The 25,068-nt window shown below is 40.1% G+C and overlaps 1 protein-coding gene across 13 annotated transcripts in view; it reads right to left on the minus strand.

Moving 5' to 3' along the window:
* Window positions 1-25,068, minus strand: part of IRAG1 (inositol 1,4,5-triphosphate receptor associated 1) — a 142,355-nt gene that overhangs the window by 38,221 nt on the left and 79,066 nt on the right. For all 13 annotated transcript variants that reach the window (XM_059136119.1, XM_059136091.1, XM_059136129.1 and 10 more), the window contains 2 exons: window positions 23,895-23,973; window positions 10,900-11,023 (listed from right to left, as the gene is read on the minus strand). In XM_059136119.1, coding sequence (XP_058992102.1) covers window positions 10,900-11,023; window positions 23,895-23,973 — 203 coding nt within the window. The remainder of the gene's footprint in view (window positions 1-10,899; window positions 11,024-23,894; window positions 23,974-25,068) is intronic.

Genomic DNA, 25,068 nt, shown 5'->3' on the forward strand with positions numbered 1-25,068 from the left:
TGTGGTCCCAGAGGCTTTGCATTTACTGTTCGTTCCTCTTTTTTTAATCCCCATTTTCTTTCATAATAGCTTTATTTGAAATATAATCCACATACCACAAAATTTACCCTTTTATAATTTATAATTCAATAATTTTTAATATATTCACAGAGTTATACAACCATCAATCACTATGGTTAATTTTAAAACTTTTCATCATCCTCAAAAGAAACTCTGTACCCATTAGTGATCCATCTCCCCTAGCCCCATTCCCAGCCAAGGCAATACTAATCTCCTTTCTCACTCCATGGATGTCCCTATTCTGGAAATTTCATAAAAATGGAATCACACAACATGTTGCTTTTTGTGGCTGGCTTCCTTCATTTAGCATAATATTTTTAAGATTCATCCATGTAGTAGCATATAGCAATACTTCATTTTTATCGCTGAATAATATTCCATTATATGGATATATCACAATTTACCTATCTAGTCATTGGACATTTGGGATATTTCCACTTTCTGACCAATATGAAAAACACTGTGACTGAACATTTGTGTATAAGTTTTTGTGTAGACACATGTTTTCATTTCTCTTTGTTATACACCAAGGAGTAGAATTGCTGGGCCATATGGTAACTTTATATTCAACTTTTTGAAGAATTGCCACACTGTTATTCCAAAGTGGCTGCACCCTTTTACCAAGAACTCTGGTTTCTTCACATCCTCACCAATACTTAGTTATTATCCACCTTTTTTATTATAGCCATTCTAGAAGATATGAAATTGTATCTCATTAACATTTTGATTTGCATTTCCCTAAAGATTGATGTTGCACATCCTTTTAATGCTTACTGACCCCTCATATATATCCTTTGAAGAAATGTCTACTTAAATCCTTTATCCTTAAAAAATTAGTTATCTTTTTATTGAATTAGAGAGTTCCAGATATATTCTGGAAATAAATCCCTTATCAAATGCATGATTTGCAAATATTTTCTCACATTCTGTGGGTTATCTTTTCACTTTCTTAGTGGTATTATTTGCATCAAAAAACTTTTGTTTTGATGAAATACTATTCATCTATTTTTTTTCCTCTAATTGCTTGTACTTTTAGTGTCATATCTAAGAAACTATGGACTAACCCAACGTATTGAAGATTTGTTTTTATGTTGTCTTCTAAGAGTTTGATAGCACTAGCTCTATATTTTGCTCTATGGTCCATTTTGAGTCAATTTTTATGTATTGTGTGAGGCCCCTTTGGGTCACTACATTTGTATCTTTACTCTTTTGCATCAAGTCATCCACACCATTTGTTGAAATTACTGTGCTTTTTGTCTGGAAATGTCTTCACCAAAATCTTTGCATGGATGACTTCATTTTGTCATTTGCATGTCTCATATTAATTACTACTTTATCATAGAGGCCTTCCTTGACCCTCTACCCAATGTTCCATCCCTATGTTATTCTCTGTATGTGACTATCTTATGGTCTTCTTCGCAGTTTTGCTGCCTGGAACTGTACATTTAGTTACTTGAATATTATTTGTCTCTCTGCCTAGAATGTAAGTGCCCTAATAACAGGGACTGTGTCTGTTTGTTCTCCATTCTAATGTCTGGCACATAATAGGCACTCCAATGACTACTTATTGATTAAGTGCCTATTTATTGCTCCTATTGGTTTTTGATCCCCAATGTGGGACTTGATCCCAGAGCCCTGGGATCATGATCCGAGTTGAAGGCAGATGCCTAACTGACTGAGCCACCCAGGCATCACCAGACCTGATTTTTCTACTGAATTTATTCAATTTGCTGACTCTCTGAGCTCCTTCTTGGTATGGTCCAGTCCCAATTCACATAGCCCACATAGATCATGAAACCAAATCCTTCATATTAAAACTCATATTAAAACTTCATATTAAAACTCATGGGGAAATTAAATTTCCCCATATTTTTTCTAAGTGAAGGATTCTTGAAATTCTGGCTTCCCCTTCTGCTGGGCAACTCTTTGCCCATCTATCCCAAGCCCCAAAACAGGAGTAGAGCGTTCTGGGCCCAGCCATGAGCCTAAGCTGCAAATAGCCTTTACTGAGGCCAGGAGGAGGGAGCCTGGTTTAGTGGTTGGAGCAGAGAGTTTGGGGATGGGCAATGTATCTCTCAATGCACGAGAGCCACTGACTACAATCTGAGAGCCTGGATCACAGGTTCAGATGCTGATCTTAATTCATTGACCATGCAGGCCCATGCAGGTCCAATGTGGCCTCAAGGTTTGTAGCTAGTAGCTATTAACTCATAAAAGATAGAACTGCTCAGTTTCCCTCACCCAGGTAAGCTGGGGGAATTTAATTAGCTGGAGGTGAGCTGTAATGACACTAATTATCTTCAGCTTTATTGAGGAAAAAGAAGTCAATAATACTATTCACCAGCCTTGTTCCTTACAGACAAGAGTACCAGTGCTGAGTGCCTGGGTGGCTCGGTGGGTTGGGCCTCTGCCTTCAGCTCAGGTCATGATCTCAGAGTCCTGAGATAGAGTTCCGCATCAGGCTCTCTGCTGGTTTGGGTACTTGTAACAGGCCCCTAGTATAATGGAAAGGCACTGAGTCTGCAACTCAGCCCACCCTGAGTTCAATTCCTGACTCTGTCACTTACTATCATGTTGCTTTGCCTCTTTTCTCTCACTGAAGATAAACAAAATCTTCCTTTTCTGCCTCACTGGGTTGTTACAAACACCAAAAGGCACAGCATATAAACATGCTCTGTAACCTGCAGTGTGCTGCCATGCTTCTCCTTTGGTTTCCTGCCTCTGGACAGCCTCTCTCTGCCTTCCCTGAGATGAACTGGCCCCACCCATGCCCTTCCTCAGCTGTGGATGCAACCTGTTTCTTTTTTTTTAAATTTGCCTATAATGTATTATAAGGGTACATGTCTGTGATTCATCAGTCTTACAGAATTCACAGCACTCAACATAGCACATACCTTCCCCAATGTCTATCACCCAGACACCCTATCCCTAACATCTCCTCCCCTCCAGCAACCCTCAGTTTGTTTCCTGAGATTAAGAATCTCCTATGTTTTGTCTCCCTCTCTGATTTTATCTTGTTTGATTTTCCCCCTCCTTTCCCCTATGATCCTCTGTCTTGTTTCTCAAATTTTTCATATACATGAGATCAAACCATAATTGTCTTTCTCTGATTGACTTATTTTGCTCAGCATAATACCCTCGAGTTCCATCCATGTCATCGCAAATGACAAGACTTCATTTTTGATGTCTGCATAGTATTCCATTGTGTGTGTGTGTGTGTGTGTGTGTGTGTATACACCACATCTTCTTTATCCATTCATCTGTTGATAGACATCTAGGTTCTTTCCATAGTTTGGCTATTGTGGACGTTGCTGCTATAAACATTGAGGTGCTCATGCCCCTTTGGGTCACTACATTTGTAACTTTATGGTGAATATCCAGTAGTGCAATTGCTGGGTCATAGGGTAGCTCTGTTTTCAACTTTTTGAGGAACCTCCATACTGTTTTACAGAGTGGCCACACCAGCTTTCATTCCCAGCAACAATGTAGGAGGGCTCCTCTTTCTCCAGAATGCAACCCGCTTCTGACCTGTTTCTGGCACTTTTCCTGATGCTGGCTTAATTTCTAGGCCCCTCTGAGCATTGCCTGATGTCAGTGTTTTAGGTGATGATAGTGTGCAGTTTGAATATCACATCCCCTGGACAAAACTTGTTTTCCTTTCCCCCAAGTCAGGGAGTTCTGTTACATCTGATTTCTCCTAATGGCCTTTCTCAGGCCCCCAACAATTTAGTCTCCAGGTTGCTTGAGCCTGGCAGGATGCCTCAATTGCAGGCACCCACTCAATTCTTTTTTTTTTTTTTTTTTTTTTTTATTTTTAAATTTTTTTTTTTTATTTTTAAATTTTTTTATTTTTTTTTTAAATTTTTTATAAACATATATTTTTATCCCCAGGGGTACAGGTCTGTGAATCACCAGGTTTACACACTTCACAGCACTCACCAAATCACATGCCCTCCCCAATGTCCATAATCCCAACCCCTTCTCCCAAACCACCTCCCCCCGGCAACCCTCAGTTTGTTTTGTGAGATTAAGAGTCACTTATGGTTTGTCTCCCTCCCAATCCCATCTTGTTTCATTTATTCTTCTTCTACCCACTTAAGCCTCCATGTTGTATCACCACTTCCTCATATCAGGGAGATCATATGATAGTTGTCTTTCTCTGCTTGACTTATTTCGCTAAGCATGATACGCTCTAGTTCCATCCACGTTGTTGCAAATGGCAAGATTTCATTTCTTTTGATGGCTGCATAGTATTCCATTGTGTATATATACCACATCTTCTTGATCCATTCATCTGTTGATGGACATCTAGGTTCTTTCCATAGTTTGGCTATAGTGGACATTGCTGCTATAAACATTCGGGTGCACGTGCCCCTTTGGATCACTACATTTGTATCTTTAGGGTAAATACCCAATAGTGCAATTGCTGGGTCATAGGGCAGTTCTATTTTCAACATTTTGAGGAACCTCCATGCTGTTTTCCAGAGTGGCTGCACCAGCTTGCATTCCCACCAACAGTGTAGGAGGGTTCCCCTTTCTCCGCATCCTCGCCAGCATCTGTCATTTCCTGACTTGTTGATTTTAGCCATTCTGACTGGTGTGAGGTGATATCTCATTGTGGTTTTGATTTGTATTTCCCTGATGCCGAGTGATATGGAGCACTTTTTCATGTGTCTGTTCGCCATCTGGATGTCTTCTTTGCAGAAATGTCTGTTCATGTCCTCTGCCCATTTCTTGATTGGATTATTTGTTCTTTGGGTGTTGAGTTTGCTAAGTTCTTTATAGATTCTGGACACTAGTCCTTTATCTGATATGTCGTTTGCAAATATCTTCTCCCATTCTGTCAGTTGTCTTTTGATTTTGTTAACTGTTTCCTTTGCTGTGCAAAAGCTTTTGATCTTGATGAAATCCCAGTAGTTCATTTTTTCCCTTGCTTCCCTTGCCTTTTGCGTTGTTCCTAGGAAGATGTTGCTGTGGCAGAGGTCGAAGAGGTTGCTGCCCGTGTTCTCCTCAAGGATTTTGATGGATTCCTTTCGTACATTGAGGTCCTTCATCCATTTTGAGTCTATTTTTGTGTGTGGTGTAAGGAAATGGTCCAATTTCATTTTTCTGCATGTGGCTGTCCAATTTTCCCAGCACCATTTATTGAAGAGGCTGTCTTTTTTCCATTGGACATTCTTTCCTGCTTTGTCGAAGATTAGTTGACCATAGAGTTGAGGGTCTATTTCTGGGCTCTCTATTCTGTTCCATTGATCTATGTGTCTGTTTTTGTGCCAGTACCATGCTGTCTTGATGATGACAGCTTTGTAATAGAGCTTGAAGTCCGGGATTGTGATGCCACCAACGTTGGCTTTCTTTTTCAATATCCCTTTGGCTATTCGAGGTCTTTTCTGGTTCCATATAAATTTTAGCATTATTTGTTCCATTTCTTTGAAAAAGATGGATGGTACTTTGATAGGAATTGCATTAAATGTGTAGATTGCTTTAGGTAGCATAGACATTTTCACAATATTTATTCTTCCAATCCAGGAGCATGGAACATTTTTCCATTTCTTTGTGTCTTCCTCAATTTCTTTCATGAGTACTTTATAGTTTTCTGAGTATAGATTCTGTGTCTCTTTGGTTAGGTTTATTCCTAGGTATCTTATGGTTTTGGATGCAATTGTAAATGGGATTGACTCCTTAATATCTCTTTCTTCTGTCTTGCTGTTGGTGTAGAGAAATGCAACTGATTTCTGTGCATTGATTTTATATCCTGACACTTTACTGAATTCCTGTATAAGTTCTAGCAGTTTTGGAGTGGAGTCTTTTGGGTTTTCCACATATAGTATCATATCATCAGCGAAGAGTGATAATTTGACTTCTTCTTTGTTGATTTGGATGCCTTTAATTTCCTTTTGTTGTCTGATTGCTGAGGCTAGGACCTCTAGTACGATGTTGAATAGCAGTGGTGATAATGGACATCCCTGCCGTGTTCCTGACCTTAGCGGAAAAGCTTTCAGTTTTTCTCCATTGAGAATGATATTTGCGGTGGGTTTTTCATAGATGGCTTTGATGATATTGAGGTATGTGCCCTCTATCCCTACACTTTGAAGAGTTTTGATCAGGAAGGGATGTTGTACTTTGTCAAATGCTTTTTCAGCATCTATTGAGAGTATCATATGGTTCTTGTTCTTACTTTTATTGATGTGTTGTATCACATTGACTGATTTGCGGATGTTGAACCAACCTTGCAGCCCTGGAATAAATCCCACTTGGTCGTGGTGAATAATCTTTTTAATGTACTGTTGAATCCTATTGGCTAGTATTTTGTTGAGTATTTTCGCATCTGTGTTCATCAAGGATATTGGTCTATAGCTCTCTTTTTTGGTGGGATCCTTGTCTGGTTTTGGGATCAAGGTGATGCTGGCCTCATAAAATGAGTTTGGAAGTTTTCCTTCCATTTCTATTTTTTGGAACAGTTTCAGGAGAATAGGAATTAGTTCTTCTTTAAATGTTTGGTAGAATTCCCCCGGGAAGCCATCTGGCCCTGGGCTTTTGTTTGTTTGGAGATTTTTAATAACTGTTTCAATCTCCTTACTGGTTATGGGTCTGTTCAGGCTTTCTATTTCTTCCTGGTTCAGTTGTGGTAGTTTATATGTTTCTAGGAATGCATCCATTTCTTCCAGATTGTCAAATTTATTGCCATAGAGTTGCTCATAGTATGTTCTTATAATAGTTTGTATTTCTTTGGTGTTAGTTGTGATCTCTCCTCTTTCATTCATGATTTTATTTATTTGGGTCCTTTCTCTTTTCTTTTTGATAAGTCGGGCCAGGGGTTTATCAATTTTATTAATTCTTTCAAAGAACCAGCTCCTAGTTTCGTTGATTTGTTCTATTATTTTTTTGGTTTCTATTTCATTGATTTCTGCTCTGATCTTTATGATTTCTCTTCTCCTGCTGGGCTTAGGGTTTCTTTCTTGTTCTTTCTCCAGCTCCTTTAGGTGTAGGGTTAGGTTGTGTACCTGAGACCTTTCTTGTTTCTTGAGAAAGGCTTGTACCGCTATATATTTGCCTCTCAGGACTGCCTTTGTTGTGTCCCACAGATTTTGAACCGTTGTATTTTCATTATCATTTGTTTCCATGATTTTTTTCAATTCTTCTTTAATTTCCCGGTTGACCCATTCATTCTTTAGAAGGATACTGTTTAGTCTCCATGTATTTGGGTTCTTTCCAAACTTCCTTTTGTGGTTGAGTTCTAGCTTTAGAGCATTGTGGTCTGAAAATATGCAGGGAATGATCCCAATCTTTTGATACCGGTTGAGTCCTGATTTAGGACCGAGGATGTGATCTATTCTGGAGAATGTTCCATGTGCACTAGAGAAGAATGTGTATTCTGTTGCTTTGGGATGAAATGCTCTGAATATATCTGTGATGTCCATCTGGTCCAGTGTGTCGTTTAAGGCCTTTATTTCCTTGCTGATCTTTTGCTTGGATGACCTGTCTATTTCAGTGAGGGGAGTGTTAAAGTCCCCTACTATTATTGTATTATTGTTGATGTGTTTCTTTGATTTTGTTATTAATTGGTTTATATAGTTGGCTGCTCCCACGTTGGGGGCATAGATATTGAAAATTGTTAGATCTTCTTGTTGGACAGACCCTTTGAGTATGATATAGTGTCCTTCCTCATCTCTTATTATAGTCTTTGGCTTAAAATCTAATTGATCTGATATAAGGATTGCCACTCCTGCTTTCTTCTGATGTCCATTAGCATGGTAAATTCTTTTCCACCCCCTCACTTTAAATCTGGAGGTGTCTTCGGGCTTAAAATGTGTTTCTTGGAGGCAACATATAGATGGGTTTTGTTTTTTTATCCTTTCTGATACCCTGTGTCTTTTGACAGGGGCATTTAGCCCATTCACATTCAGGGTAAGTATTGAGAGATATGAATTTAGTGCCATTGTATTGCCTGTAAGGTGACTGTTACTGTATATGGTCTCTGTTCCTTTCTGATCTACCACTTGTAGGCTCTCTCTTTGCTTAGAGGACCCCTTTCAAGATTTCCTGTAGAGCTGGTTTGGTATTTGCAAATTCTTTCAGTTGTTGTTTGTCCTGGAAGCTTTTAATCTCTCCTTCTATTTTCAATGATAGCCTAGCTGGATATAGTATTCTTGGCTGCATGTTTTTCTCGTTTAGTGCTCTGAAAATATCATGCCAGCTCTTTCTGGCCTGCCAGGTCTCTGTGGATAAGTCAGCTGCCAATCTAATATTTTTACCATTGTATGTTACAGACTTCTTTTCCCGGGCTGCTTTCAGGATTTTCTCTTTGTCATTGAGACTTGTAAATTTTACTATTAGGTGACGGGGTGTGGGCCTATTCTTATTGATTTTGAGGGGCGTTCTCTGAACCTCCTGAATTTTGATGCTCGTTCCCTTTGCCATATTGGGGAAATTCTCCCCAATAATTCTCTCCAGTATACCTTCTGCTCCCCTCTCATTTTCTTCTTCTTCTGGAATCCCAATTATTCTAATGTTGTTTCGTCTTATGGTGTCACTTATCTCTCGAATTCTCCCCTCGTGGTCCAGTAGCTGTTTGTCCCTCTTTTGCTCAGCTTCTTTATTCTCTGTCATTTGGTCTTCTATATCACTAATTCTTTCTTCTGCCTCATTTATCCTAGCAGTTAGAGCCTCCATTTTTGATTGCACCTCATTAATAGCTTTTTTGATTTCACCTTGGTTAGATTTTAGTTCTTTTATTTCTCCAGAAAGGGCTTTTATATCTCTCGAGAGGGTTTCTCTAATATCTTCCATGCCTTTTTCGAGCCCGGCTAGAACCTTGAGAATTGTCATTCTGAACTCTAGATCTGACATATTACCGATGTCTGTATTGATTAGGTCCCTAGCCTTCGGTACTGCCTCTTGTTCTTTTTTTTGTGTTGAATTTTTATGTCTTGTCATTTTGTCCAGATAAGTGTAAATGAAGGGGCAAGTAAAATACTAAAAGGGTGGCAACAACCCCAGGAAAATATGCTTTAACCAAATTAGAAGAGATCCAAAATCGTGAGTGGGGAGAAAGGGGATAAAAAGAGGTTCAAAAAGGAAGAAAGAAAAAAAAAAACAAAAAGAAAAGAAAAAAAAAAAAGAAAAGAAAAGAATTTTTAAAAAAAGAAAACACCTAAGAAAAATGTAAAAAAGAAAAAAAATATATATATTAGATAAACTAGTAAAAAATCGTTAAAAAAGAAAAAGGTAACAGTTAAAAAAAAAAAAATTTTACCCGAAGGCGAGAAAAATAAAAAATGAAAAAGAAAAAATTAAATTAACTGCAAGACTAAAAAAAATCACAGGAAAAAAGCCATGAGTTCCGTGTTTGGCTTTCTCCTCCTCTGGAATTCTGCTGCTCTCCTTGGTATTGAAACCGCACTCCTTGGTAGGTGAACTTGGTCTCGGCTGGATTTCTTGTTGATCTTCTGGGGGAGGGGCCTGGTGTAGTGATTCTCAAGTGTCTTTGCCCCAGGCGGAATTACACCGCCCTTACCCGGGGCCGGGGTGAGTAATCCGCTCGGGTTTGCTTTCAGGAGCTTTTGTTACCTGAGCGCTTTCCGTAGAGTTCCGGAGGACGGGAATACAAATGGCGGCCTCCTGGTCTCCGGCCCGGAGGAGCCGAGAGCCCAGGGCCCCACTCCTCAGTGCGCCCTCAGAGAACAGCGCCCAGTTACTCCCGTCTGCCTGACCTCCGGCCGCGCTCCGAGCTCACCGAGCCTGCGACCGGTTCAAGGTAACACGGAGCTGCGAGCTTACTGTCGGCTCTGTCTCTGTAGCCGGCTTTCCCGTTCCAATACCCGCAAGCTCTGCGACACTCAGACACCCCCGATCCTTCTATGACCCTGCGGGACCTGAGGCCACGCTGACCCCGCGTGGGCTTCGCCCCGGTTTAGTCTCTGGAGCAATGTCCCTCAGCGGAACAGACTTTTAAAAGTCCTGATTTTGTGCACGGTTGCTCCGCTGCTTGCCGGGAACCGGCCCCTCCCCCCGGGGTCTATCTTCCCGTCGCTTTGGATTCACTTCTCCGCCGGTCCTACCTTTCAGAAAGTGGTTGTTTTTCTGTTTCCAGAATTGCTGTTCTTCTCTTCGATCTGCCGATGGATTTTCAGGTGTTTGCAATCTTTAGATAAGCTATCTAGCTGATCTCCGGCTAGCTGAAGCAGTCTCAGCTTGCTTCTTCTCCGCCATCTTGACTCCTCAATTCTTATTCCTTAGTGATATCCTCTCTTATCTCCTCCATTCATTTTTCAATCCAGTTATCAAGGGTGTACCATGTGCTGACATGCCTGCTTACACACTGTCTCTTTTAGCTAGTGCAGCATCCTACCAATGACAGCTCACTTATGACCTTTGTTGTGTAGGTGAGGAGGATGATATTTGGCAAGTGAAGTCACTTTCTCCGTGTGTGGAAGAGCCTGGTAGATTTCCCAAGCAATCCTTCTTCGTGTGGTTCCAAATGTTCTACATCTCTGTTTATGCATAAATCAGACCTAGAATCTCTCAGTTATGGGTAAATGATAGATCTCAGACTGAAACCATTTTTCCTGGGCCAAAGTCTACCACCCTCTGCTGCCATGAGCCTCTGGTGATACCTCATGCCCACCTGTGAAACCCATCTGCTGTTTGAGTTAGAAGCACCTTATGTGGCTCTTTATTATTCTTTTTATTTTTTGCTGCATTAGCCCTGTCTGGACCATTAGACTTTGAACATTCTGGGGCCAAAAATCAAGGCCCATGCTGTCCTATGTCCCATCTAGAATCTAACACAGGGCCTACCCAATACAGTGTCTTATGCAACCCATGCCTTCATTTTACCTTCCAGGGAGAGACCTGTGGACCCGCAGTTTGCGCAGCAGCATGTCAGAAATATTAGGCATGACATCCAAGCCAGTCTTTGGTTCTTCTTCCTCAATAGCTGAGGAGAGTTCAGAAGGGAGCCCTGAAAAAAAACAAAGTGCTTAACTTATAAAATGTCTGAAACCACAGTAGCACTGTTGGTAACTTGCTTCAGTTTATAAGAACCTAATTATATGCTAGGGGCTTTATAATTTTTATTTTATCTTCACAATGATCCAGTGAGCTAGAACTTAATCATCCTATTTTACAGGTAGGTTAGTCAAGACTCTGCAAGGTAAATAACTTAAAGTCACAAAACTAGTAACTCATTGTCAGATTTCAAATCAATTTCATCTGCTTTAAATTCTAGTTTTTCCCATTGCTCCCCACAGTACCAAGCAGGCTCCCGTGTCTGGGGTTCAGGGTTGGTTTCTGGCAACTGAAAGCTGGTTGCTCTTTAGCTGTAATATTTGGAAAAGTCCCCTCTTTTTGGCAGGCTTCTCAGGAGGCCTGTTGCCCAATTATTCTTTCTCAAATGAACTCAGTGATTCAATCACTGATGTCCTACCTAGAAATCTTGTTCCATATCCCCATAGATAGAAATAGAAACAGTGTTTTTCCAGGGTAAAGTTAGGGTCATTAGATCTTTTACAGATCCCAGAAATAGATGCCTCTTAGCCAAAAGAACCAATGAACAGCCTTTTTTTTTTTTTAATCTCATGAAACTATCCTGGGTGTGTGCTCTGAGAGCAGAAAGAACCAACCAAGTATTCTCCTTCCCATAAATCTTTCTCCGGTTTGAAGACAGCTCTTGTAGCTCTCTAAAGCTTCCCTTCTCCAGGCTTTACCCTTGTTTTTTCATCTGTTCATTATCACCCACTATGGCCTATGCCCTCTAGATATCATTCCCTTCCTGCACACGTTCTGACTGTTGCTGTCCCAGATACGTTCTAACAAGTGCTTAACTCAGGAAGACATGGGCAAATGTCCCTGGCATTGACATTTGTTATTCATGCAGCATAGACTCACTGTACCTTCCTATGGGCTTATGGTACCTTTAGGATTAAAAGCCTCAAATCTCTTTTACTTGGGTGAAATCAGGTATCTTCATCCCATACAATGGTTAGTTTCCATTCACATGCAGGACTTCTAGTCATCCATGTTCTACCATCTCTCATGGGTAGGTTTCCAGTCAGCTCTTTTTCCAGAATTGTACACCAGGCCAGAGATTGGGACTAGAGGTATACTTGTGGTAGCCATCTAAGTGCAGCTAAGATTGGGAGTCATGTGAATTAGAAGTTTCTCCAAAGGAGAACATGCAGAAAGAAGAAGACTTACATAGTTTGGTTCAAGATAAAGATTATTTAAATATTTTGAGCTTTCCAATAACAGAACAGTGTTCAGGAGTTTGCTGGTACTTAAGGTATCCCAGCAAAGTCTGGAGAGCGATCTGTCAGAAATGGGGGTAGTCAGTGATCCTTCTTTGAATATAAGATTGAACTAGATGTTCTCTTAGCTACCAGTCATCTCTTGGGTTCTGTCCTGGCACTTACTGCTCTCTGACTTTTCAGTGTGATAGATGATAAACCTTGTGTTCCCTCTGGTCTTGTTATACCTTTATGTATCCACACTGCACCCAGCAGAGAGATAATTAAGCAGTGGACTCCTGAGAAATCCATATGATTAATTGAACCAAAGAAGAACTAATAATCAAATGAAAGCCATAACAGGGGCTTTTGCCAAGAGAAGTTGCCTAGGTTGAGCCTCCCCTGCCCCACCAAAAAAATAACTAGTGAGGCCTTCTAGCCCTGATAAGATGGCTATCTGAAGGGTGATCCTAGAACTTGTAGATCCTAGAACCAGTTATCCTCCTCATTAAGTCAACAATTACAAAAATTTTTAAACCATAAATATACCAGCAACTCTCAAATATAAGAAAAAGCAATCATCTTTAAAAATAATGGCTAGAGGGCGCCTGGGTGGCTCAGTGGGTTAAGCCGCTGCCTTCGCCTCAGGTCATGATCTCAGGGTCCTGGGATCGAGTCCCACATCGGGCTCTCTGCTCAGCAGGGGGCCTGCTTCCCTTCCTCTCTCTCTGCCTGCTTCTCTGCATACTTGTGATCTCTGTCTGTCAAATAAATAAATAAAATCTTTAAAAAAAATAATGGCTAGACAATGATGTGGATGGAACTAGAGGGTATTACGCTAAGCAAAATAAGTCAATCAGAGAAAAACAATTATTATATGATCTCTCTGATATGAGGAATTTAAGAGGTGGGGTGGGGTGTCGTGGTGGGTAGGGAGGGGAAAAAAATGAAACAAGATGGGACCAGGGAGGGAGACAAACCATAAGAGACTCTTAATCTCAAGAAACAAACTGAGGGTTGCTGGGGGGTAGGGGGGAGGGATGGGATGGCTGGGTTATGGACATTGGGGAGGGTATGTGCTATGGTGAGAGCTGTGAATTGGGTAAGACAGATGATTCACAGATCTGTATCCCCAAAGCCAATAATACATTATATAATATGTTAATTTTTAATAAAAAGTTATATGCAGAAAAAAAATAATGGCTAGAGAAAGACAGAACTTGCTAGGAATAAATGTAGAGCTCCCACCCTTCATAGCTCTTTTTTCTTCCCTCAAAGAATCATTACTGAGGGGAAGATGTTAAGAGGAAGAATTCTGGCAAGAGTATAATACCACAGAATGAGAAGGGAAGTAGACTGAGGGGGTGAGCAGGCAGCCTCCACAGGAGATTCAGAAAGTTTCTTCAGAAAGGAAGGATCTCCATGCTACTACAACAATACTCCCAACAAGAGAAAAAACTTCCTGTGCTACTATTTGCTTTTCTTACTGAGTAAGAGGGGAGAGGAAAAGCAGAATGATTGCACAGCATTTTACCAGAGCTGATTATCTCAAACAATATGGAGGGATTTACCAGAATGTAAGACAAAATTAAAAAAAAATAAAACAAGCCCATCCAATAAAGTGTGGGCAGGAGACACATGGAAAGCCCCAGTTGAAGCTGCTCCCTACCCCTGACCACCACTTTTGAAAAATAGCATAGTGGCCAAAATCCTTAGATCTTTTTTTCCCTTTCAAAAATCCAAATTAGATCTTTTTAAAAAAATTTATTTATTTTCAGCATAACAGTATTCATTATTTTTTGCACCACACCCAATGCTCCACGCAATCCGTGCCCTCTATAATACCCACCACCTGGTTTTTGTCTATTTTTCCTTTCCTCTATCTGACAGAGGAGTGAGAATGGCTGCTGGGAATAGTTGAGCCAAGTCTGGAAAATAAACACCTGGGCTGATTGTCTCTATAATTCTACCCTAAATTGGGGAATAATCTATAATCCACTACTACTCGCCTAAAAGCATAAGATATGCCCATACTATAGTGTAATAAATTCATATGTTGGACTATGAACAAAGTTATAGAAAAAAGAGCAGAAACCAATCCTACAAACACCACTACACACAGTTCCATCTGAACTTCCCCTTTCCCTACCACCAAAGCAGGAATAAAGCAAACATAAAATATCCAGTCTTCAGCTAAGCACTGAAGGGAGAACAGGGATCTCAGATAAGGTTGGAAGGAGTCAATGAAAATTGACCTTCACAAATTGTTTAGGTAAAGAGAAAATCCAGGTGAAAATGTCCATATCAAAAAGAAATAAAATGAGAACAATGGCATGGCAACTACATGACAACTGAGAAAGACAGACTGAAGTTATTTAGAGATTAAATAATGGACCTGTAGTTGAGACACTGGTGAGAAATTTACAGATTGTGGTGTCTTTGAACTAGTGAACAAAAGGAACAATTCATATATACATTTATACATACACACACACGCGCGCGCGCGTATGTATAAAGAAGTGCTTCTCCAACTGCCCTTGTGGAAAGAGTAAGCCATCTACAGGGAGAGGTGGAGGTTGAGGGGAGCTGGAAATCAGCTGGTCTCAGACTTCTCTACAACATTAAATACACTGTAGCATCTACCAAGTTCTGAGGAAAAGAATGACCCAAAATTTAAAACTTTGCAAGCTGTCCTTCAAGAATAAAGATAACATTTTTAAACGTACTAAAATTCAGGAAACAGCACCTTTGAGCCCTTCTAGAAAAACTATTGGATAATAAAATCTAGCTAAACAAAACATAAATCAAAATCACAAACTAGGTAATGGTGAGCCATCGTAAAGGGAATGATGATCAGCGTAAAATCCTTTTACATGTAAGTTTAGGGCTAACTATGGAAATTATATTTACAGAAAGGAACGTAGATGGTAAAGCCTTGACAGTACAAAAAGTATAATTTATCATTTGTATTTGTGGAGATGGAAGGATAGGAAGAAATATGAAGGTGGGAAGAAATGCGGTCACTTTCAGCTTTTTCAGTAGGAAGTCAATAATCCAAATTTAAAACATGGAATGTAAAAAAAGTACCTCAATGACTCCAAACTCTTAATGCATTTCATAATGTATATTTTAAACTTTAAAAAACTAATCTCTGTTTTCTAGAGGAAGAAAATGCCAAAATTCAGCAATTCCTACAGTTTCACTCTGCTTTAATTCAAGTTCAATGAAATTTTCATACTTTTTATCTAAAATAAGTACATCTAGCAATCTAACATAATCTTCTTCCTTCTTCCCTTCCTCCCCCTGTATTTGTGGGAAGAGGGCATTTGTTAGAAGCTATATTTACTTTCTTGCATTTTTCACTCTTATTTAAATATTTTTATAATATGCAAGAGGCATTTTAACAGAATTATTTTAAACATATCTGCTTGTATTAGCTCATTCCAATGAAAGCATTTGTTTCTGGAAATCTCCAAGACTTAGAAAATAACTTCTGGGGCTTCTGATTAAAGATGCTCTGAGACTCAGGATGACCCCCAAAAGGCCAAAGCTATTGGTTGGGGATAAACTCTCCTCAGATTGATCTTCTCAAGGAGGACTTTTCCCTGCCTGAAATCTGAGGGCTCTGAGCTCAGACTGGGGTAGCTAGAGGGACTCCCCATATCTCTCTCAACCTCCATGTCCAGATATCCAACTACTTCCTAGATGTTGTCACTTGGATCAAGATGATGAAAACAATATCAGCAGCCACTATTATCAAACATCAACTTGTGTTAGCTGTAGTTTCTGTTACAATAGCCTTGCAAGATAAATATTGCTAAGCTAATTTTCTGCATTCTAGGAAACTTAGGCTCAGCTAAGTTAAGTAGATTTCCCAGTGTTGCAGCCAATTGGTAGTAGAACTGGGATGCAAAACTAGGTCTGTCAGACTGTGGCATCCAAGCTGCTCTCCATGAGCATTCAGCATATCCAAATCCAAACCTGATGTCTTTCTCCTCCAGTGAGCTCTTCCTCCTGTTCTCCCCATCCTCATTTATGATGCCATCACCCACCTTGGCCATCCAGACACACATTTGGTGGTCTTTCTGGTCTTCCCCTCTACCCTGTCTCCTCATCAAGTCCTGGCAAGCTGACCTCCAGAGAGCTCTCAAACCTGTCATTCACATGCCCCTCTTGTCCATCTCAATCTACAGTCTTATCACCTCTCACCATGCTGTTTCCATACCCTTTTTACCAGTCTCCCTGCCTCCAGCCTATCCCATTTCAGGCCAGCTTTCATAATTTGTCAAGAAGAATTATTCTCAAATTCAGCTCTGATCCTGATGCTTCCTTATCTGCAGGTTTCTCTGGCTTTCCAAGGGGTCCTGAATGAAGTTCAAACTCATTAACTGTCCCTCAAAGCCTTCACTTCCCCTACTCCCTACTCATACTCCACCCTTCATATTCATCTCTCTAGAACACATGACCCACACTTGGTTTACATAGGATTACTTCTGTTCCTGAAGGATGCCGAGAACTGGAAGATGCATGTGTGTCTTTGCTCCTGCTGTTGCTTCTGTCTCCAGTGCCTTTCTTTTCCTCAGCTCAAAGCAGCTGCTCCTGGAATCCTGCCCTCACTCACCCCTACTGAGCTGGCTGCTTCTTTCCCTGTGTTCCTAGGTACTTTGTATTGTAAAGTCTTTTTTTTTTTTAATTAATTTATTTATTTGACAGAGATCACAAGTAGATGGAGAGAGAGGCAGGCAGAGAGAGAGAGAGGGAAGCAGGCTCCCTGCTGAGCAGAGAGCCCGATATGGGACTCGATCCCAGGACCCTGAGATCGTGACCCGAGCCAAAGGCAGCGGCTTAAACCACTGAGCCACCCAGGCGCCCTGTATTGTAAAGTCTTGATACAATATATTATAGTGATGTTTTCATCCTTGTGTTTCCTCTCCTAGAAGGTGAAGGTGAACTCATTCATTTATCCAGTATTTATTGAGTGCTTACTATGATTCAGACAATGGGCTAGGAACTAGGGATATAATGCTGAGCAAAATAGACAAGTTACTGTCCTCTGGGAGCTTGTTACCTCATGGGACAGAGATTAATTACATTACATTTAGATCAAACATTTCATTTCATATTGTGATAGATTTTATAAGACAGAAGGATCTGGAGGTACTGGAAAAGTGTTCCCTAGAAAAGTGACATTTGCGCAGAAAAGACTGAATGAGAGTCCATTAGGCAAAGAGGATGAGAGGAAGAACATTCCAGGTTCTGTGCCCGTGCCAAGCCAAGGAGGAGGAGTGGGTTGCTGAAGGAAGGCCAAGATATTGAGAGTGAGGAGAGTGGCCATTGAAAATGTGGGAAAGGGAAGGGGGGTTAATTACACAGGGCCTTGTACATCCTACTAAGGATTTTAGTGCTCATCTTAAGAGCTGAATAAAGGGCCCTGAAGATGCTGAACCAGATGCGTATTTCAGAGATTTCCTCTGGCTGAGTATAGGCAGTGAATTGAGTTGGATGAGGAGGTTAGGAGTGCTGAGAGATGGGATGGACGTTGTTGAGGTAACTGAAGGAACCAGTAATAATGACAGCCAAGACAAGGCCCTCTTCTTGAAGGCAGAGCCTGAGTCTTTTTCACCTCTGCATTCCCAGCATGCAGTCTGGGAACTAGCCCACAATCAGCCTCACATCTTTGGCATGAAATGACCTGCAAATGATTAGGACCCAAACATCCTACAAATGGTCTGTGAAGAAAACTTGTTGGATTGTTGGAAAGACCAGATGCAGCAGGAAAGAGCCTCCCAATCCTCAGAAACTGAAAGAAAGCCAAAGTTCTTAAGATTCCAGAATGTTCTGATAAGGATCTTTCCCATTTCCCAAAGGGACAGCCAACAATTATCATAAGAGACTCGAGTTTTTCCTATGAGCTCATATACATTGTTGTATTTAGAGCTCCCAAAAAGAGCTGGCCTCTTTAGCTTTCACGGAGACTCCCAGAGTCTTTCATGCTAGATATGAGAGGGGAAGAAGCTCTTTGATTCAGAATGTAGGAAAAGGAAGTCCCAAATCTGCAGATATCAATCAAACACATGTGGCTGCTCACCACATCTCCAGCACCATCCTACATATACTGTAGAGTATACAGGACAACATCCCACATGTGACACAGTTCCACAACCTTGATTAGAGGAATTAAAAATGTATGCCAGTTTTCTGCTGGAATAAAGACCAGTATCACATAAAAAAATATCAGCCCAACGAAATAGGTACTATAGTACTATTATTATACCTATAATATAGATGAGCAAACTGAGCCATCTAGAGACTAAGAAACTTGCCCAAGGCTATGCAGCTAATCAGTGTTGAAGCTTAAACTCTTAACCACCCAGATCCTAGAAATGACAGAAAAATGGGAGGGAGGGCATGTAGTGGATATCTAAATTGGCATATATTTTTTAAAAATTTTATTTATTTAATTGACAGAGAAACAGACAGTGAAAGAGAAACACAAGCCAGGAGAGTGGGAGAGGGAGAAGCAGGCTTCCTGCTGAGCAGGGAGCCCGATGGGTGGCTCAATCCCTGGAATCATGACCTGAGCTGAAGGAAGATGCTTAATGACTGAGCCACCCAGGAGCCCCAAAATTGGTATACATTTTATAAGTTAATTTGGCAGTATGTATATGTATTTAAATATAAATGTCTTTTGATCAAGCAGTTCCACTTCTAAGATAATATCCCATGGCAAAAGTTATATATTTCTATAAAGATACATCTAGGAGAATGTATAGAAATGCAGAGAAGAAACTAAGGTCCCTGAATGATTATGTGAAGCAGAGCCACCTGCTAACCTGACAGCTTGCCTTAGAATCATTACTCGAGGCTGACACATTCTTCTCTACCCTGCAGGTTAGCATACTTCTGGGCCTCTATGTTAAAGCAACGTAGAATTTTGTCTTAAGTAATGCTAGAACGTTATAGAATACCTTAAAAGAAATACTTATGGAGAAAATTTGGTAGTACACATAAAAGAAATTACAACATGACCAAATGAATTTTATTCCAGGACCACAAGGGTATATTTCTAAATTTGGAAAATTATTACTATATTAAATGACTGAATTTATGTAATTCTTCAATAGATGCCCAAAGCAAATTGATAAAATTCAACATAAATATTGAAGCTTTAAAGACCAGATTATTTCCTTAAAATAATAAAAATGTAAAATAATACACTATATATAAAAATATATAAACATAATATATATAAAATAACATAAAATACGTAAAATGGTATACTATATGATGAAATAATGTATTTTTATATTCTACAAATTTATTACATATCTTTTTCTATTTAGGAATATAAAATATTTAGTACTTAAATAATATAATAAATTAAAATAGTACATCTATTTAAGAATCAGACACAACATGATCCTTCAAAGAAAAGCACAAAAACAATTCAATTAAAAACAGAAACAAGGCAAGTATTCTCCTTATCACCATTATTGTATTAGAGAATGTTGCCAAAGTAGGAAACTTGGACAGATACACAAGTACACACACACATATGCACAAATATACAACCAAGACAGTGAATTCAATAAAATAAAAATAACAAATTGTGAATGTGAAAAAAGTATTGTGCAAAGTGGTCAAGAGCCTTTGGATTTGGTCACCTCTGGATTCTGATCCTGACTTCAGCAATTAATAACCATGTGAACTTAATCTCCCCAGGCTTCAATTTCCTCATCTGTAAAAGGGAAGAGTAAGGCCTGCCTCCTAGGTTTGCGATAGCATTAAGTGAAATATTATCAGATGCTTAATCCAGTACCTGGCATGCAGTAATCACTCTAGTTATAGTAATTGTGCTAGTTAGTCACTGTAGTAATCCATGTATCATTTCTTCATATAAAAGAAACACATATAATACCACGCAGTATTCATCTATGCCACTGATTGTCAACTAGGAAAATCTAATGAAAAAAAGAGTCTTCTTCGTGAATAGGTAAGAATGTACAGAATGTGCCCTAATGAGAGATAAGGAGACCTGTACAAAGAGCTTCAAATCTTTTAGAGGAAAAAGAAAGGAAAACCCAGATTTATAGAGGGACACACCATGTGGAATGAGAACTAAATTTTTTCAAAGTAAGTAATTTTAAAAAGTCTATAAACTATAAAACAAACAACACTAGGACAGTTCTTCTGAATCCAGTGTGTAGCTTTAGAGCAATCACAATTAAAATGTTGTATAGAATGGTATAAATCTCACTTAAAGAAATGGGTAGTTAAGGGACGCCTGGGTGGCTCAGTTGGTTAAGCAGCTGCCTTCGGCTCAGGTCATGATCCCAGCGTCCTGGGATCGAGTCCCACATCGGGCTCCTTGCTCCGCAGGGAGCCTGCTTCTCCCTCGGACTCTGCCTTCCACTCTGTCTGCTTGTGCTCGATCTCGCTCTCTCTCTCTGACAAATAAATAAATAAAATCTTTAAAAAAAAAAAAAAAAAGAAATGGGTAGTTAAGAGGCAAAACCAAAAAGGACCTGTAACCCTTGAATCTTACTTTTTAGAGCTATGAGCCTTCTGAGGTCAGCTCGTATAAGAGGGAACAGAGGTTGAAGAATGCATTTAAAGACTCAATCAGGGGTGCCTGGGTGGCTCAGTGGGTTAAAGCCTCTGCCTTCAGCTCAGGTCATGATTCCAGAGTCCTGGGATCGAGCCCTGCATTGGGCTTTCTGCTCAGTGGGGAGCCTGCTTCCTTCTCTCTCTCTGCCTGCCTCTCTGCCTACTTGTGATCTCTGTCAAATAAATGAAATCTTAAAAAAAAAAAAAAAAAAAAAGACTCAGTCAGTTGGTTCCTGGGCTGAGACAGGAACTCAGATCTCCTGACTTTTTGTGCAGTTGTTCTTTCCATTATTTTGCACTGAATCTTTATATCTAGAACATAAAGAATATTCTGAAAAAGATGAATAGTAAAAGAGAAGTAGTCTTACATAATACAATATATTTTAAGGCAGCAGTAATTAAAATGGGTCAGTATTGATTAGAATAAAAGAAAATAAGGTGCTCAGAACTAGTGTTTGGTATATATAAAAAAGAATGTAGTATATGATTGTCTAAGCCACAAAATAATAAGAATATACATACTAATAAAAAATTATTAAGGATCTTAAATTTCCAAATACCTATATCTTAAAATAAATTCCACAGGTATTAGCAAAATAAATATAAATAGATCAAACTATTAGAAAATAGATTTGCTATCCCAATTAGGGAGAAGTAATGTTTTTATAGCAATTTAAATAATGGAAGACTTCTCAAAAGAAAAGATAGGCAAAGATTATCATAAAAACTTTACAATTTCTTGGGGCGCCTGGGTGGCTCAGTGGATTAAAGCCTCTGCCTTCAGCTCAGGTCATGATCCAGGGTCCTGAGATGGAGCCCTGCATTGGGCTCTCTGCTCAGCAGGCAGACTGCTTCCCCTCCTCTCTCTGCCTGCCTCTCTGCCTACTTGTGATCTTTGTCTGTCAAATAAATAAATAACATCTTAAAAAAAAAACTTCACAATATCTCCAAAGTAAAACTTGTTAAAAAGCAAAAAATGATGGGATGAAAAAGTACTAAGAAAAATACAAACTCAACCAGAGGATATAACATTTGCAAATATTTATGCACCCAATATAGGAGTATCTAAATATAAAACAAATATTAACAGAGTGAAAGGGAGAAATTTTCAGCAATGCAATAATTGTAAGGGACTTTAATAACCCCACTTTCATCAATGGAGAGATTATCCAGACAGAAAATCAATGAGGAAGCATTGGCCTTACATGACGTATCAGACCAGATGGACTATTAGAAACATATAAACATATACAGAACATTCCACCCAAAAGCGAAAGAATACATATTTTTCTCAAGTGCACATGAAACATTCTCTAGAATAGATAATATGTTAGGAACAAAACAAGTCTCAATAAATTTAAGAAGACTGAAATTACATCAAGCATCTTTTCCAAGCATTATGGTATGAAACTAGAAATAAATTTCAAAAGAAGAATATTGTAAAAGGTTAATGTCTGTAGAGTTTACATATATTACCAACAAAAAATAAACCAACAAAAAACCCTAATACCCATATGGACACTTGGGTAGAGCAATGCAAAGCTAATCTGCCCACTAAGAAAAAACAGAGTAAATAAACATTTAAAATATTTAAATTTGAACTTGCTTGCTAGCAAATTAGTTGAAGTAATAACAAAGTGGCATTTATTGATTATCTGATTCTTAATATATTCTGGCCCGTAAGGAGTGAAAGCAAAGCAAAGTCCAGTGCTGGTAGTTCTTAGGAGGAAGATGCCTCTGTCTTTGCCGGTAGCAGTCTACACTGGAGGCAATTTGGCAAATGCAAGTGTTTCTATACTTTGACCCAGTGAATCTCAAGCCTGAGAATTTGTTCAAGGGAATAACTTGAAGGAAGAAAGAAAAAAACTATGAGTACAGAGTTATTTAGAGCAGGGTGGTTAATCATAGCTAAGAGAACTGTAAACATTTGGAATACCCAGCAGTCAATGCATCAGTGAAAAGGTACATCTATTCAATGATAAACAACAGGACAGGTCAAAATATATGGAATCAGTTATGAAATAAGTTTAAAAAGTAGAAATAAGAAGATATAGCTATACAAATCAATTGTGAAAAAAATTATAAATGCAGGTAAATACTGGAAAGAATAAAAATTGCATTTTTTTTCAGAATTTAGGGGATTGTGGGGCAAATTTTAAGATGAATCTTTTCCTAGTGTTTTGAAGCTGCTTTAATAAGCACAATAAAAATTAAAAGTAGAAAAATATATCATATTTTTCCCCGAAGTTTTCCTCTAAAGATGGTTAATTTTCTTTAATTAGTACTTTAAAAAGTTGTTAGAAATTTTTCTTCTGGGAATCTTGTTAATGTTGAATAGGTAGCTGTTAGTTAACTATATTTCAGACCAGGGCTTCCAACAAAGTTGGTGGCACCCTGGTCCTGCCCATACAACAATCTTTAAGCAGAAGGCTTCTGTGCTATGACTGACCAGAGAAGAGGTGAGCCAGGAGATGGGGGGCAGGAGGGAGGCAGGAGATCCAAAGTCTTATTTTCCAGATGAGTCTGGCAGGGTGGATGGGTGGGGACTTGCAGGGCCAGGGAGGAAAGGGCTGGTGTCTGGACTTTGTGGTGACAGCAGATTAGAAAGCAAGAGATGACTCTGATGTCTTGAAAAGAGGAACTGTTCTATTTGAGTGACTTCCTGGGTGTGAGAGGAAAAGGAAGTGTCAAAAGTTGAGGCCTAGGTCACCCTTCCAGGCCTTCTAGGTGCTAACAAGGCTCAGGGAGGGCTGGCAGGGTCCGGAAGTGGGTGCTGGTTGGGAGGAGACAAGTTTAGAGGTTCTCTGGGCAGGAAACATGATCTGATTCATTCATTTATCTGCAAATATTTACTGAGGGCCTCCTCTGTGTTTGGCCCATACTCGCCACTGAGACCAAAGCCCTGACAGAAGTCTCCAGTTCACACATTCACCTTCTTTTATCTGGTAGAAATGAATCCAGCCCTGGCCTGAGGAGAGCATCTGCCCGGACCCCACCTACCTTTTTCCTGCTCAGCTGCTTCACTAAGTTCTGGAAGCTTGAGCCCCACTAAGTTCTGATTTCTTATCAGGATGTGCTCCTTTTTAGGGGAAGAAGAAAACAACATTTCAGACAATAACATCAGGTGGAGCTCTTCTCTTGGTTCTGTTTATGCCTCTGTGACCACCCAGCCTTATGTGGGAGGTACTAAGGGCAGCCTCAAAGGGGGGTGGACAGCCATGACATGGTGACATATGAAGGGCACCTGGAAGACAGCTCCTCTCCCAGCCCATAAAAGTGCCCCAAACCCCACCATTAGCACCACATTTCTTGGGTTAAGAATTGTCCTTGGCATGGTCTGCCTTTTAAGTAAGCCTGGGGGCCTCAGGGCAAATGAGCTCCAGCCACACTGTGGCTGAGAGTTATATGACAAACAGAAGCAGAGCCCAGGGCTCTGGGGACAGGATGGTCGCCTAGATGTGTATGGAGCTTCTGCTGGAAATTTTGTTGAGCCCATGACTGTGCTTCAAGCTAGCTAGAGCTTCCTGCCCTGTTGTTCAAGGCAGTGAATGCCCATTTCTAGGAGTTGTGACCTCTCCTACCCCAGTTTCGTCAGGGGCTGGTTATGGCACCCCTAGAGTTGTTAAACTCTCCAGACAAATGAGGCCTGAGAATTGCTGCCCCACTATGCTGCTTGGGGCCTTGGCAGTCGAAGCCCAGGAGAGATGGGGATGCTGACCACAGGTTAGTCAGCACCAGACCAGCACTTCCAACATTTGAGAGATCTCCTCACGCCTGTGACTTGTGCGTAAGAGGGGATTTTCAGTCTCCCGTGTAGCAGGGGCCACTTGAGTGGTTTGTCCCCCGGATAAAGAAGAAAAAGGGAGGGGCCAGCAGAGGGTGCTCCTGGCCCAAATGGAAGCAATTGGCCATGGCCTTTTACCTGTTCCCTTAGCAGCTCCCTGGAGCCTCCAATTCAGAGCATCATGGAAAGTTTCTGAATAGGAATAAAGGTTTCTGAATAGGACACATTGCAATGTGTCCCTGCTAGCACAGAAACCTCCTCACTTGTGCTTGACTGCTATCAGATGCCTCTTTTCCTTCCCCAGCTCACATGCCTTCTGTAGGGGAGCCAGGGGAACCTTGTCCAGTTCTAGCCATGAGGGTGCCAGGACCCACCCCATGGAGTCCCAGT

This window comes from Mustela lutreola, chromosome 1, assembly GCF_030435805.1.
Source record: "Mustela lutreola isolate mMusLut2 chromosome 1, mMusLut2.pri, whole genome shotgun sequence".
NCBI lineage: Eukaryota > Metazoa > Chordata > Mammalia > Carnivora > Mustelidae > Mustela > Mustela lutreola.